We start from the raw sequence: 16,992 nt of genomic DNA, 5'->3' as shown, positions 1-16,992 counted from the left end.
CCTCATCGGTGGACAAAATAACAGTTGTGTTATTACTGATTTATGTTCAAAGGTCATTGTAGAGAGTAACGTCATTGGGGTAAAGTTTCTACTTTCCTTGGTTTGCAGATATGCGATCTGGTGACATCATTCACACTGTGCAAGCTTCTGTTGGAGTCTTCCACATCTCTGAACAGTGATGTCCTCCTTCCCCCCACTTTGAGCATTTTCCCACATGTCCTTGTTACTTGTGTTCAGACTAGAATGGAATCTTCAGTGGCTGAATGCTTCAGTTTTGCATAAACCCATCCGTCTGATCTGACCTTTGACTTGACCCTCTTCAAAAAGGCTCTTCTTCTCTGGGAGCCTAGTCGCTTGCTGTTCCCTTTGTCCCTCGTCTTTCTCAGCACCTCTGACCTCCTGCAAAAAAAAACCTTCTCCTTTTCACCCTAACCTCCTTATGCTGTCCCAGTGCAGAGATGTGCTTTATTTTTTCAAGGTATAAAAATATGTTCCATTCAACACTTTCTGACACTTTAACATGAACCCCCCTCTTTCTTCCCTCCCTGCCCCCCACCCCCCTCCCTCACCCAGGATTAATATTGGAACATGAAGAATTTGGAAGGCTCTCTTGTGCTAAATGAAGCTCAAATTCACTGGCGATGTCACATACAAAAAAATTACATTTGGAGGTGGATGGTGGGGGGTGAAGGAATGCAATTGAATCCTGGATATATTTAGGTTCCAAGTATTCCTAGCACTATACAGTGTTGACACTGGTAATAGTATAGATGGACCTTTTTTTTTTCCCTCTTTAATGGGTTATGTCAACAGGACTTGGGTGCAAGTGGCCATGATGATAAGGAGGGATGACATCAGGCATCCATCATACTGACTGCTTTCTCTGGTTTAATAGAGAATGCAGTGTTGGTGAAACAGAGTCACAGCATAATCCACTATCACTTACCTTTTTAACAGCAAAAAAAACTGCTCCAAGAGTTCAGTTCTAGTTAGGGGTGCAGATAAACTGCAGCAAATGTTCCTGGAGGCGTCACATCCAGTAGATGAGAAACGTGGAATTGTAATTGCTCCAGTTACCAGGCTTTGTCTGCTGGTTGAATGCTCTGTGCAGGAGTATTTCTGAAGTCTGATAGTTATGCATTTTACAACAAAAACTTGCATTTATGTAGCCACTTTTTATCATGGTGAAAGGTTCCAAGGCATATATGGGAGCATTATCAAATAAAATTTAAAGCCAAGCCACATAGGGAGTTATTGGGACAGGGGACAAGGTAGGCTTTAAGGAGCAAGTTAAAGGTTAGGGGAGCTGGAGAGGTTTAGGGAGGGAATTCCAGAGCTTGGGCTCAGGGAGCTGAGGGCATGGTCACCAGTGGCAGAGCAATGGAAATCAGTATTGTGAAAGAAGCCAGAATTGGTGGAGTGCAGAGATCTTGGAGGGTTGTAGGGCTGGAGAAGGTTAGAGAGATGAGGTGTGAGGCCATGAAGAGATTGGAAAACAAATGAGAATTTTAAAATCTAGGCACTTTTTAGTCCCGTGCTTTGACAGGTCTCCAGCAAACAAAACCAGGTTTGGTTACTTATTTTAAGTTGGGGAAATTTTCTTCAATTTCTCTTTGCCCCTCTAGTTCCCTTTGCTCCTCTCTGAAAACACCGATTCACACTGTCAGCAAGGATCACTTATTTGATTGCAGAGCCTTCATCATGTTCCAAAAATGGCAGGATTCGAGACCAAAATGTTCCTTGAGGGATAAGTATTAGACATGACAACAGAGCTCCCTGGCTCTTCTTTGAACTGGTGCCATGGGATCTTTTTATATTCACCTAACGGAGCAGACAGGGCACTGGCTTCATGTCTCATCTGAATGTTGCCATCTCCAACAGTGCAGCATTCCCTCGTACTGCCACTGGAAATGTCAGCCTGGATTTGTGCTCGTGTCTTTTGGATCTGCTGGGTCAAAGGCAAGTTTGGTGCCCACTGAGCCATGGCTGAAAATTTAATCTGTGAAGCTCCCCGATGTTCTAGTGGGTAAAAGTACCATCCCATACAGCTCAATACCTACAGAGCAGAAGGTCGGCAATCCTGGCCAATTTGAGTTGGCACATTTCTGCCAAGTCAGCAATTAGGGCATTGTGGCTTAACCAGTATCCCTGGTGAGAGATGCAATAGTTTGGAATGATCATATTTGAGAACATCAGATAAAATCAGATCTCCATACACTGGGGATCTTGTGCATTTACAAATTTCACCACGTCACCAATGGTGATTGTGCCAGGAACAAGATCTGAAATTTCCACTGTAAACCTCTCTGTCTTCCTCTCCTCCTTTAAGATGCCCCTTGAAACCTGCCTCCTTGACCAAGCTTTTGGCAACTTGTACTAATATCAGTTGTATAAAACCATAGAAAGATTACAGCACAGAAAGAGGCCATTCAGCCCATCATGTCTGCGCTGGCCGAAAAAGAAAAAACTAGTTGCCCATTTTAATCCCACCTTCCAGCACCTGGTCTGTATGGTTCGGTTTCAAATTTTGTCTGATAACCCTCCTGTTATGTGATCTTAAGACCTATTTACTATGTTATAGGCACTATATAAATGCAGTTTGTGCATTTGTCATCTGGGATAATGTCATCTGGGCTTGTACGTGAGAAATTTCCATTTACGTGAGCTACCTTGGAGAGGCTGCAGAGGAGACTTAATAGACTGGAGCAGGAATGAAGGATTACAGTTACTTGGAAAGACTAGTTGTCCTTCAAGCAGTGAAAGCTAAGGGGAGATTAGAGGTATTAAAAATCATGAAGGGTTTGGTAGAGTAAATAGAGTAATCCAATTTAAGGTGATTGACGAGAGAACCAAAGGGAGAGATGAGGAAATATTTTTTTCACGCTGCGTGTTGTTGTGAACTGGAATGCACCTCTTCCAGACAGATTTAGTAATAACTTTCAAAAGGAATTGGATAAATAAATGTAAAGGAAAGTTTGTGGGGTCATGGGGAATGGGACTGATATAGGAGCTCCGTCAAAGAACTGGCCCAGGCACAATGGGCCAAATGGCCTACTGCTGTGCTTGATTCAGTGATTCAAGAACCCATTGAACCAAACCCAGCACCCCAAAGCAGGCAGGAGAAGATTGTGGTGGGAAAAATATTTGAATAAAAAGACTGGTTCCGCATCAGCTGGAGTATTGCGTCCAGTTCTGGGCGCCATACTTCAGGAAGGATATGAAGGCATTTAGAAAGGGTGCAGAAAAGATTCACAAGAGTGGTTCTAGGGATGAGGAGCGCTTCAGTTACATAGATTTGAGAAGTTGGAACTCTTTTCCTTGGAGAAAAGAAGGTTGAGAGGAGATTTAATAGAGGTATAAAATCATGAGGGATCTGGGCAGAGTAGTTAGGGAAAAACTCATGGAAGGATTGAGAACTAGAGAACATAGATTTAAGGTAACTGGCAAAAGAAGCAATGGAGATGCTGCATGAAAAAGGTTTTTCTCACGAATGGTTAGGATTGGGAATGAATTGCCTGAGTATGGTGGTGGCAGCAGGGTCAAATGAGGCATTCAAAAGGATTATTATCTGAAAAGGAAGAATGTGCAGGGCTACGGGGAGAAGGCGGGGAATGGCATGAGGTGAATTGCTCTTTCAGATAGCCAGCACAAGCATGATGGGCTGAATGGCCTCCTGTGCTGTAACCATTCTGTGATTCTCTAACCTGTAGATGGAAAGTGCTTTAATTACATAATGACAGCACAACCCCAACCAGAATATCTCTCAATGTGGTTAAATTACATGTGCCATGTTCATCATTATGATTAGAGGTTGCACTTTATTTGTAAACTGTTTTTCCAGACAAAAGGAGGCTTGTTATTATGCAGTTGGTGTTTCATTAGTCTTGCCAGCTTTCTTTGTGTTATTGTTACACTTTTACTTCAGTTTTCAAATGCTTGTGTGATGCGTTCATCTTAATATTAACAAAATAGAGGCAGAGAAGAAAGATTGTGTGCAAGCATAGTGGCGAGAGAGCCCAAGGAGCTTTCCAGCAGTATGAGAGGGGGTTGGTTGGTTAGTAGAATGCATGAGACGTGTTTTCATATCTTGAAATATTTGAAAGAAAGACTGAATAATTAAGACTTTTTTAAAAAGTGAGTTCTACTATAATTTCCTTTCGACACCTCTCCACTTTCTGATTTCACTTTCCTCTTAAGATGCTCGTTAAAACCCAACTCTGTGACCAAGATTTTGGTCACTTTCCCTCATTTCCTTACATGGCTTGGCATCATATTTTGTTTTATAATATTCCTGTGAAGTGCCTTGGAACGTTTTATTATGGTAAGGGTGCTTCATAAATAAAAGTTGGTGTTTTTCTTGACTGAGCTCAAAAGGTTTTGAAACCAGCTGATTAATCCGCTTTAGTCAACTGAACCTTACCCAGCTCTTCACCCAGATGTTGATATTCCCACAATTCTGGCTCATTATGTTGTTACAGTAGAAGTTTCCTTTTTTTTTTAAAAAGAAAATGTTTTATTATTTGGTCTCATTTATAAAACTGCACTAGTGCTTTGAAAATAAGTTTCTGGTGGAGAGCGACTATTTATTGCTGTGTGTCACTGAAAGACTGCAGTGAAATATTCCAGTTGTGACACATGGGCTAATTTTGCTGTTAACGAACAACTTCTCGCTGTTTGCCCAGGGGCCACACTGTATCTGGCCAGAATTTGCTGGCAAAATAAGTTTAATGGTGCTTGCTGTTAATTTGTGAGTAACCCAGCAACATGTAGCGAGATAGTTACTGCATAAATTGTGAACCATCACAAGTTTCTGGATGACTTGCGCCATTCCACCATTGGCCTCGCGAACATGGAATCTCACACTGAATCTCCCCATAAACTCCCCAGCAAGTTTCAAGACATTGCTGAATTTGTGCTTTAATTATCCATGAAACTCATCACTTAAAGGTAGGGCTGGTACTTAACAATGTAAACTCCTCTTCAATGAGGAGCTTCATGTTTCTGCAGTGCCACTCAACTTCTCTGGCCCTGAAAGGGAATAATTTGAATGCTGGAGTGTCATTCCTACAGCTAGTAAACTGTTCTTCAGATATTTTAAAAATTTTAGATTTTAATTTTTTTTCTTTTCCTTTCTGTCTTTATTTCAATTTTCTGTACCTGATTTGACGCCAATTCACTCTTTTCCTTCTCCATCATTCCTGTCTTATTTTCTCAATTTTTAAATCTCATTGGTTAAGGAGATTACCCTGTTGGTCCCATCATTCACAAAAATCCCAGATGCCCTGTTAACACTCGATATGCTGTTACTAACTCAGCCTTTCAACAAGCTATAGCACACGTGTTCCTCAAGCTGTTAGATGCGGGAAAACATTTAACTCCTAGCACTCTGCGGAGATCTCTGATCCACCAAAATCTGGGCTAATGTATTTAATTTGTTTTCCTCCTGTTATGGAGAGGAGCATCCCTTCCATCACTAAGACCACTTACTTCTACCTCTGTAACATTGCTTGCCTCAGTCCCTGCCTCAGCTCATCTGCTGCTGAATCCCTCATCCATAGCTTTATTGCCTCGACATGACTGTTCATTGCTCTCCTGGTCAGCCTCCCACCTTACACTCTTCTTAAACTGGAATTCATCCAAAACTTTGCCCGTATCCTAACTCGCACCTAGTCCTGTTCATGCATCACTCCTGTGCTCGTTGACTAACATTAGCTCCTGCAATGTCTCAATTTTAAAATTTTCATCCTCGTCTTCAAATCCTTCTATGGCCTCGCCCCTCATTATCTCGCTAATCTCCTCCAGCCTCTCAGCTCTCCAAGATCTTGCACATCTCGATTTTAATTGCTCCACCTTTGGTGGCCGTGCCTTCAGCTGTCTAGGCCCTAAGCTCTGCAATTTGTTCCCTAAACCTCTCAGACTCTACTTCTCTCTCTCTCCATTTTAAGACATTCCTTAAAAACCTGCCCCTTTAACTATGTTTTTGGTCATCTGTCCTAATATCGCCTCATTATGGCTCAGTGTCAAATTTTGTTTGATAATCCCCTTTTGAAACACTATGATAAAAGTGCTTTATAAATGCAAGTTGTGCGCATTCTTCTGCCTTTATTGCTTTCTGTTTTTTGAGACTTTAACAGCCCTGAGTGAATTGAGTGAGGCCTTGTTACCAGGGCCCTGGATGGACAGCCTGCTGTCTCTCATCCTGTTATCATGACTAGACTATTAATAGATTGCTTCAAGTAAATTCCAGTGGTACTGACAACACCTGGGGGGAAAATTCACCAGAGGACTTAGTTCAGGATCTGAATGCATCAGTTTTGGGAATAAGGTTATCACCAATGAACCCTCTTTTTTTTTTAAGTGCTTGGCTGATTCGGTTAAATACATGGGTCTTTCAAATTTTTTTGCATGTGGTAACTTAAAGGGGCCAACTTGTGTACTTCATGTGATGTTGCTCATTACCTTTGTCAAGCAGGGAATTTGGATGAAACTTCATTGCCCAGAGAATGGCTAGAATATGGAACTCCCTATTGCATGGAGCAGCTGAGGTGAATGGCATAGATACATTTTAGGGGAAGCTAGATAAGCACATGAGGGAGAAAGGAATAGAAGGACATGTTGATAAGGTGAGATGAGGAAGGGTGGGAGGAGGCTTGGGTAGAGCATCAATACTGGCATGGACTAGTTCAGCCAAATGGCCTGTTTCTGTGTATGGGGGGCATTCTATAAATCCAGATTTGAATAGATGCAGGACAGGGAATGAGATTGAAAATATATTCTTGGCATTTGCTGCTAATGAGTATTCATTAAGAACTAATGCCTGCACTTCACGTCATCAAAAAGTAGCAGCAACAGAGGGGAAAATGGTCTTGTTTTAATATCTGGTTCTCATTTTTGAAAGTTACAAACACACCAACTCAAAACCCGGACTGTTTTATCCAAAAGCTTTGTCTGTTTATTTTAAGCAGGCAAAGGTTTGTTGGATAACTCCAATTCAGGAGAAATTATTCTTTACTCAGAGACTGTTGAGGATGCAAACCTTGCTAACACATGGAGTAGTTGAGATGAATAACATAAATATGTTTAAGCAGAATCTAGATAAACACATGAGGGAGAAAGGAATAAAGGTTAAGTAAGGTGGGAGGAGGCCCGGGTGAAGAATAAACACCGGCATAGTCCAGTTGGACATAATGCCCTGATTCTGTACTGTGCAATCAATGTAATTTTGAGGGAGTGGGGCTAACATGCTGTAGGAGATATCTTTGAATGGGTTCAGGATTGTTGTTTTGGTGAGCTTTTGCAGGGCAACAGGAAACACACTCTCACTGAGGGTCCTGTTTATAATTGAATGGTCTGAATGAGTAAAAATCTTTAATATAATTAGTAAATAATACTGGTGGCTGTATGGTATTTTATGTTACCTAGTGAATTCTGAGCGCTGCTACCTGTTACCCTGTTTGTTTGTTTATTTCTTGCTGTGTTTTTTAGTGTGGATGTATCTTGGAAGGTTTACTTTGGCAGTATGTTGTTGTGTGACTCTTGTACAGTACCACTTTTACCTGTGATAAATTACAGCCCGATTGGTAGCTGGTGGCCTCTATCGGAAAGCACATGTCTGTGGATGTGGGTGAGATCAGAACTGGGATTTGCTAAGATGCTTTCACCTGCTGACAGGTCCACACTGGCAGAATGGCCACTTGGATGAGGTACAGATGGCAGATAGTGCCCTTTGAATTATATGCCATCGAGAATCAGAGCACAGAGAGAGGCCATTAGACCAGGGAGACTTGGGGAGATGGTGGCGTATTGGTAATATCACTGGACTAATACTCCAGAGGTCCAGGCTAATGCTCTGGGGGCACTGTTTCAAGACCTCGGAATGGCCCAAAGTCAATGAAGTACCTTTTGAAGTGTAGACACTGATGTAGGAAACATGGCAGCCAACTTGCACACAGCAAGATCCCACAAACAGCAATGTGATAACTGTAGTATTAAGGTGTTCAGGGCTAAAGGGTTAATGTGTGGGGACTGGAGAAACAGTACCACCCACGTGATGATCTATATTATTTTATGGAGTAATAAGATATTGGAAAGAACCAAGTTTAACAAGTGTCCAGAAATCCGGCACATTAGTAGATACCGTTATCAATGACCTGTATCAATTGGCTGAATGTTGTGAATATGGTGATCTTAAATCTGAGCTGATACGGGGCTGCATCATAGTCAGGGGTTACTGTTGACACCCAGTCTGACCTACTTCAATCCAAAGAAGATTTAACTTTGGAGAAGGTGATAATTTAGTCAGACAATCAGAGGCCCATCAACAAAATAGAGCCATACAAGAGGTGAAAACAAACCATGGTTCAGAAAACCCCCAGTGACGGTACAAGTTATTAAACAAAAGAGTGCCAAAGACACTTCAGGGAAAAAGGCTCCTTATGTTACTAAAGCTCAAGATGGCATTGAACCATGCCAGCGCTGTGGCATCAAAAAGCCTCACAGGCACGAACAGTGCCCTGCAAGAACTGCAGAATGCTTCCATTGTAAAAGCTTTGGACACTTTGGAAAGATGTGTGGAAATAAAACCTCTAGATACGCAGGGGAATGCAAGAGAATCTTTGCATACCAGGATGCAACCAGTTAAAAATGCCCAGAACCACAGACAGGACCAAACCTAATAGGGTCCAGCTCTTCCACATGGGAAGACACTAATCTTACTGCTACACCAGGGTTACTGGAGTTTAAGAGAAAGCAAGATGTTGATCAAGTGCCTTCCTCACAACTTCATCTCCTGCCTACATAATTATTTTTAAAGGCAGCAGTCCGGGAATACCCAAGACTTCACAAACAAGAGGCCACAAGGTGTCATCATTCCAGAAGTAGGAAAGGTGAACAAAACTGTCAGGAACCAAAGTCAACTCAACAGACAAGGATAGGGAACACATCAAATGTAAGGAGAGGGATAAACCCACAAGCTCCAACCGGGGCAGAGAAACATCGGATCGAGAGGGGTATTACAGCAAAGAGTGGAAAAAGAGGATCAAGTCTAGATCCAGATGGGAGAAATGTCCATTATACATTTGGAAGAACCAGATGTTAAGAGCCAAACTGAGAGATCAAAGCTGGGAACTAAATATTCCAGGGGTATATGACTTTTCAAAAGTACAGGCAGGAAGGAAAAGGTGGTGGGGTAGCTTTGTTAGTACAAGATGGAAAAAGTACAATAGCAAGAAAGGATCTTAGATCGGAAGATGTAGAATCAATATGGGTGGAGGTAAGAAATAACAAGGGGAAGAAGACGCTGGTGGGAGTAGTCTATAAGCCCCCTAACAGCAGCTATACTGTAGGACAGAGAATAAATCAGGAGATAATGAGGGCATGTATATAAGGCAGTACATTAATCATGGGTGACTTTTAATCTTCATGTAGATTGGGAAAATCAAATTGGCAGAGGTAGACATGAGCAAGAATTCATAGTGTATTCAGAACAGTTTCCTAGAACAATATGTTGTGAATCCAACCAGGGATCAGGCTATTTTGGATCTGGTAATGTGTAATGAGGCAGGTTTAATAAATGATTCTCAGAGTAAAGGATCACCTAGGAAATAGTGGCCATAATATGGTAGAATTTAGCATTCCATTTGAGAGTGAGAAACTTGGGTCAGAAACAAAAACAGAATTACCTGGAAAAACTCAGCAAGTCTGGCAGCATCGGTGGAGAAGAAAAGAGCTGACGTTTCGGGTCCACATGACCCTTCAACAGAACTGTTGAAGGGTCATGTGGACCCGAAACATCAGCTCTTTTCTTCTCCACCGATGCTGCCAGACTTGCTGAGTTTTTCCAGGTAATTCTGTTTTTGTTTTGGATTTCCAGCATCCACAGTAGCTTTTTGTTTTTATCTTTGGGTCAGAAACAACTGTGCTAAACTTAAATAAGGGTAATTACAAAGGAATAAGGGCAGAGTTGGCTGGAGCGGACTGGGAAAGGAGTTTAGCAGAAAAGACGGTTGATGAACAATGGCAGACTTTTAAGAAAATAGTTCATGACTCTCAACAAAGATATATCCCAGTGAGGAAGAAGAATTCAAGAAAGGGGATAAACCAATCATGGTTAACCAAGGAAGTTAAGGACAGTACCAAATTGAAAGAAAAAACATACAATGTGGCAAAGATTAGTGGTAAACCAGAAGATTGGGAAAGTTTTAAAAAGCAACAAAAGATGACCAAAAAAATGAGAGAGACAAACTTTTGAGGGTAAATTAGCAAGTAATATAAAAACAGACAGTAAGAGCTTCTTTAAATATATAAATAGGAAGAGAGAGACCAAAGTGAACATAGGCCCGATAGAGAATGAGGATGGGGAAATAATAATGGGAAGCAGGGAATGGTGGAGGAGTTGAATAAATACTTGTCTTCTACTGTGAAGACTGAAGCAACTAATAGCATTCCAAAAATACTAAAGCAGGGGGCAAAAGGAAATAACTACAGAGATAGTGGATGCATTGGTAATAATCTTCCAAGAATCCTTAGATTCTGGAAAAGTCCCAGAGGATTGGAGAATGGCCAATGCAACAGCCTTATGCAAAAAGGGAGGAAGACAAAAAACAGGTAATTATAGGCCAGTTAGCTTAACATCTGTCATTGGGAAAATGTTGGAGTCTATTATAAAGGATGTATTAGCAGAACATTTTAGAAATACATAATCCAATCAAGCAGTGTCAGCATGGCTTCATGAAGGGGAAATCATGCCTAACAACAATTTTATTAGAATTCTTTGAGGAGGTAACAAGCAGGATAGATAAAGGTGTTCGATAAGGTACTGCACATAAGGCTACTTAAGATAAGAGACAATGGTGTTGGGGTAGTATATGAGCATGGATAGAGGATTGGCTAACTAATAGAAGACAGAGTTAGGACAAAGGAGGTACTTTTGGGATGGCAACTTGTAACTAGTGCAGTGCCACAGGGATCAGTGCTGGGGCCTCAATTATTTACAATATATATTAATGACTTAGTCCATTCACTTCCCTCATCTATCACCAAGTTTGCGGATGATACAAAAATAGGTGGGAAGGCAAGTGGTAAGGATGACGCAAGGAGTCTACAGAGGGATATAGACAGGTTAAGTGAGTGGGCAAAAACTTGGCAGATGGAATATAATGTAGAAAAATATGAGGTTATGCACTTTGGCAGGAAGAATAGAGGATCTGAATATTATTTAAATGGAGAAAGACTGCAGAAGGCTGCAGCACAGAGGGATTTGGGAGTCCTTGTGCATGAATCCCAAAAAGCTAACATACAAGTTCAACAGGTAATAGGGAAGGCAAATAGAATGTTGGCTTTTATTTCAAAGGGAAGGGAGTATAAAAATAGGAAAGTCTTGCTAACCTATACAAGGCACCAGTTAGACTACACCTAGGATACTGTGAACAATTTTGGTCCCCTAATCTAAGGAATGATATATGGCATTGAAGGCAGTCCAGAGAAGGTTCACTAGGTTGATCCCAGGTATGGAAAGATTTTCTTATGCAGAGAGGTTGAGTAGGTTGTGCCTGTACTCATTGGAGTTTAGAAGAGTGAGAGACGACCTTACTGAGACATATAAGATTCTTAGGGGGCTTGACAGGGTAGATGCTGAGAGGTTGTTTCCCCTTGTGGGAGAGTCTAGGACCAGAAGGCATAATCTCAGAGTAAGGGGATGCCCATTTTTTAAAAATGAGGAATTTCTTCTCTCAGAGGATAGTCAATCTGTGGAATTCTTTACCGCAGAGGGCTTTGGAGGCTGGGTCGTTAAGCATATTCAAGGCGGAGATAGACAGTTTAATCAGTAAGAGAATCAAGGGTTATGGGGACGAGACAGGAAAGTGGAGTTGAGGATTATTAGGTCAGCCATGATCTCATTGAATGGCGGAGCAGACTTGATGGACCGAATGGCCTACTTCTCCTACATCTTATGGTCTTACTGCAGCTCTTACTGAAGACCCCCCCCGCCAGCCACTCCATGTCAAATCAAAGAAGTCCAAAGGGCAACTACCAATCTACCAGGCCTCTCGAGGAACGATCAGGGAGAGTTGTGAAACCTTCAGACTGATTAAATCCATGAAGTCAGAGCTTTGGAGGGAAGAAGAGGTAGTATGTAAATATAATTGTAAAATATATTTGGACAAAGGTTTGGGGGGGTGGGGGGGTGCTTGGGGGGGGGAGATGTAGTATGTGTGCATATGCAGGACTGAAAGGGTTAATGTGTGGGACTAGAGAAACAGTACTGCCCACCTGATGATGTAAGACACACATGACTAAGAGTCAAGAAGGAGAGAGCTTATGGCTTAGACTGAGTAATACCTGTAGTCTTGTACATCCGTAAATGGTTATGTTCCTCCAATAAACCAGTTATTGTTCAGACATATCTATGGCCTCTGCAATCGTTTCTTCGACAGCAGTAACCACCAATGCACAACAATAATCATCCAGGTAATCTGTTTTAGCGGCATTTGTTGAGGAATAAATGTTGTAGAGAACACCAGTGAGAACGCTTCTGCTCTTCAAATTAGTACCGTGGGATTGTTTATGTCCATCTGAGAGGGCAGACAGGGCCATGGTGTAATGCTTAACTGAAAGACAGTACCTCTGACATTGCTGCACCCCCTCAGTACTCCACTAGTGTATCAGTTTAGACTTTCCCACTCAAGGCTCTGGAGTGGGACATGAACCCACAACCTTTTGACTTGGAGGGAAGAGTGCCACCGATTGAGTCATGGCTGACGCTACTGCACTTTGACATTCAATGAGCACTCTTTTTAACAGAGCATAGCAGGCAATCAGTGTCCCTTCCTAACACTCCCTAGACCTGGAGTGAGACTTTGGCTTAGTGGTAGAATCCTTGTCTCTGAGGCAGTAGCTACTAGGATTTCAAATCCCATTCCAGCTAATTCTGGAGCGTGGTAACCAGAGACACTGTTGTCATTTCTGGATTGGCATCCAGACTGGGAATTATACCTGGAACCATACATGGCTCAGTGCCACATTTCTCCTTTTGTATGGTAGTGGCAAAATAACAAATCAAATTTCAATATCTAAGTCGGATATCCAGATTAAAGGTTCTGGTGTAACAGGGTGGATATCTTGTGAATTTCCACTGAAGGCAGAGTTTCACAAAGTGCCCTCACAGTCCTGTAATGGAGATGCTTTAATCTACCATCTCCAGAGAAGATGGCACCTTCAAACATGACCAATTCTGAGGTGGTGGATACTTAACCGCTGTTTCCAAGGAAGATAATAGTCTGTTACAGGATCATAGATTACAACTAATGTCATCTCAAATAAGACTGAACATGGTGTTTAAACCAGCCTTCTGGTGTGAGTGGCAAATCAAGAAAACCAAACTTCAGGACCAATGAAAAATCCATGTTGTACTGCAGCAAGGGTTGCATTTACCAACTAAGTTTTAGCCTGGGTGTAACACATTTCCTGTGTTGATAGAGAAGGTTTACTACATTAACTTGCCAACATTCTGTACTGGTTTGTAATTAGTTTATTTGGAAAATCCCATCCAGCTCTTCTGCCTATTCCACTCCCCTCATAGCTCTTGGGCTGTTGAAATTATGTTTCATGTAACAATCATGGGAAGCTCAATCTGTCAACCATCTGTGATGTTATTCATCTGGCAACAAGTTGTTCCCAACTACTGAATTACACTAACCACAAATAGTTAGGCCAGAAATGCTTAATGACATGTTGCCTTGAAGCTTTTAGGGAAATCTGCAGTGGGGGATAGATCCAACCACAGACGACAACAACTATCATTTTATGTAACGCTTTTAATGTAGTAACATGTCTGAAAGTGCTTCACAGGATTGTAATCAGACAAAAATTTGACAGAGCCACATAAGGGCAATTGATCAAAAGCTTGGTCAATGAGGTAGGTTTTAGGGAGGATCTTAAAGGAGGTAGAAAGGTGGAGTGGTTAGGATGAGTATTCCAGAATTTAGGGCCTAGGCAGCTGACTGAACAGCTGCCAAGCAAATTGAGGATGCGCAAGAGGCCAAAATTTGAGGAGTGCAGAGATCTTGGTACGTCGTAAAGCTGGAGTAGGTTACAGAGATGAAGGATGAGGTCATGGAAGGATTTTGAAAACAAAGATTTGAATTTTTAAAAATGAGGCAGAACCATTGTTGGTCTGCAAGCACAGGGATGATTGACAAAAGGGAATTGGTACAAGTTAGGATACAGGCAGCAGAGTTTTGAATGAGTTGAAGTTTACTGCAGGTGCAAGGTGTGTGGCTGGCTAGGAGAGAATTACAATAGGCCTTGCTTCAAGCTTCTTGATCCTTAAAGGTAGTCAACAAGACTCTAGAATATTCACTCATGCTTTTATCTTCACAGTTAAATCTTGGCCAGTTGCTTTCCAAATCTATTCCTCTCCCATTTCTGAGCTGCAGCTGAGGAACTTATATTCAGTCATCTTTTCTAATCTCCCTTATCGCATCATAGCCTTTCCTTGGTCCCTCTGTTACAGCTTTGCTCTTCTAATGCTCATAGAATCATACCACACAGAAGGAGGCCATTCAGGTTTAGCTTTACACTCTTGCTGGTCTTTATTCTATGTCATTCTGATTTCTGTAATTGTTCCTTTTGTTGCCTCCCTAAAATCTCCTAGGCATGCATCTACTTGAATGTCTTTTTTTCTTTCTCTAGATCTAGGAACTCTTTTTGAAAACATCTTGCTGACCTTGCTTGCTCAGTTGCAGTGTGAAGTATTGAAGACCTCAAGAATCTTCAGCAGGATAGCGGGTTCTGCTCCATTTACTGTTGAGGGCTATTGGCGTTTGGTGATGCGTACCTTTGGACGGAAAAGGTGAGGAGACTTTTCACTCTGTCAATCTTGTCAAACTTACAAGGTCAGCAATTTTAAAATGAATGCATGTATAAAAGGATGCTGGGTGGAGAACTGGTTTTCACTGCACCACCCTATATCCTGTGACCCAAAGCCAGTCTGCGATCTTGACATTGCTGACAAAGTATACAGATTCAGGGAGGTGTCACCTCCAGAGACTTGTGCACATAATCCAGACTGGCACTCCCTGTGCAGTAGTGGGTCAGATGTTAAATCAAGGCCCAGTCTGCCACCTCAGATGGACGTAAAGATCCCATGATACTATTTTGAAGAAGAGCAGGGGCTTTCTCCTCATTATCTGGCACAATATTTATTCCCCAACCAACATCACTAAACAGATGATTTGGTCATTAACTCATTGTTGTTTATGGGATCTTACTGTGTGCAAATTGGCTGCCAGGTTTCCAGTATTACAACAGTGACTACACTTCAAAACTAATTGATTAGCTGTAATGTGCTTGGGACATCCTGAAGTTACGAAAGGTGCTATAGAAATTCAAGTCTTTATTTTCTAATTTAAATAGAGGTAGGCACCTGCACCACTAAGGATGTTACTCAGAAGAAGAAGTGGAAAACACAGTGGTGGGTGCCAGCTCAGGGGGTGGTTGTGTACCTGTGTGGGTGGAGAGGGGTGAGGGAATGCACTTCAATTTAATTTGTGAGGGGGTGGGGCAGAAAATAAAGGCACCTCGGAAAGGATGTATTGGCTTTAGGAGGAATGCAATGCAGATTCACCAGAATGTTATCAGGTTTGCAAAGGTTAGATTGTGAGGTGAGATTACATAAACTAGGTTTGTATTACCTGGAATGTAGAAGATAAATGAGTGATTTGATCGAGGGTTTTTATCAATTTGAATGGAGGTCTTGTGGCATGGCAGTAGTGTCCCTACCCTTGGACCAGAAGCTCCAGGTTCAAGTCCCATACCAGGACTTGGTGGCCATGGAAGGAGCATTCATTTTCCAGTTCAACAGGCTGGTAATCAACCCAGGAATCTTTCCATCGCCTCCCCAATATTCCCCAAAGGGGAAAAAGAAAGTGTATGTGAGATGATATGCTAAAAAATAATCATTTTGAATGGAATTGATAGGGCAGATGGTAAGAAACTTTTTCTGCTGATGGGAGAATCGAGGACAATGACAAATAACTTAAAATCAGAGCCAGGACATTCAGAAGAGAAGTTGGAAAACACTTCTTCGTGTAAAGACTAGTGTAGTGTGGAACTCTCTGCCCTTGAGCATTAGATGCTAGCTAATGATTTTAAATCTGAGATTGACGTATACATTGTTCAACTTACACCTGATGGACTGCAGCGATTCAAAAAGGTGGCTCACCACCACCTTCTCAAGGGCAATTATGGTTGGAAGCAAATTGCCAACAATGCTCAGATCCCAAGAAAAGATAATGAAGAAAAAAAGTTGCTCGACAAGGGTATAAAAGGATATGGAGCCATGGCAGGTGAATACAATTATGACACAGATCACCATGATCTCATTGAGTGGCAGAACAGGCTCAAGGCAGCTCAATAGCCTCCTCCTGTTGCTTTGAAGCATTTCAATAATTAGGAAAAGTGGTCCAGGCTGTGTCCCATGGCCTGAAAATCCAATTGGACCCTGCTTCTGCCAGTGCTAGTGTGTAGTTCACAATCAGTGCATTGACTCTCAGTTCTGCTGCCCTGGGGAAATGTCTGGGGGCAAAGTTCAACCTCGGTGGAGATGGGCGATAGCGCAATTGGTTGTAGAGAAACCGTCGACACCCATCGAACTACACCTGAGCAGAGGAAGCAGCAAGCTGAAATCTGCATGTTGTAAGAGTAATTTGTTGCATGGAGTAAAAATTAAATGACTACAGTTCTGAATAGGCACTTTATGTAAGAATGTTTTTCAATTGAAATTGACTGTATACACAACCTGAAGTGCCAGCTCTACCTGCTTCAGTTTAAATGTAATTAATAATTGTGCCACGCATTTTTAAATTGGTATCAACGTTGAAGCTGACTGATATGCAACCAAGAAATGGGGACCACACTTAAACTGGAAAATAATAAAGCACAAAAGCTATTATTATCTGCAAATAGCAAAAAAAAAAGTTTTAAAAAGAGATT

At 41.7% G+C, this 16,992-nt stretch overlaps 1 protein-coding gene across 2 annotated transcripts in view; it reads left to right on the top strand.

Moving 5' to 3' along the window:
• LOC144671341 (uncharacterized) overlaps positions 1–16,992 on the top strand; it is a 318,999-nt gene that overhangs the window by 22,083 nt on the left and 279,924 nt on the right. For both annotated transcript variants that reach the window (XM_078533193.1, XM_078533183.1), the window contains exon 2: positions 14,692–14,851. In XM_078533193.1, coding sequence (XP_078389319.1) covers positions 14,692–14,851 — 160 coding nt within the window. The remainder of the gene's footprint in view (positions 1–14,691; positions 14,852–16,992) is intronic.

This window comes from Cetorhinus maximus, chromosome 2 (genome assembly GCF_964194155.1).
Source record: "Cetorhinus maximus chromosome 2, sCetMax3.hap1.1, whole genome shotgun sequence".
Taxonomy (NCBI): Eukaryota; Metazoa; Chordata; class Chondrichthyes; order Lamniformes; family Cetorhinidae; genus Cetorhinus; species Cetorhinus maximus.
The sequence above is the reverse complement of the archived record's forward strand: the minus strand, read 5'-3'. Positions and strand labels throughout refer to the sequence as shown.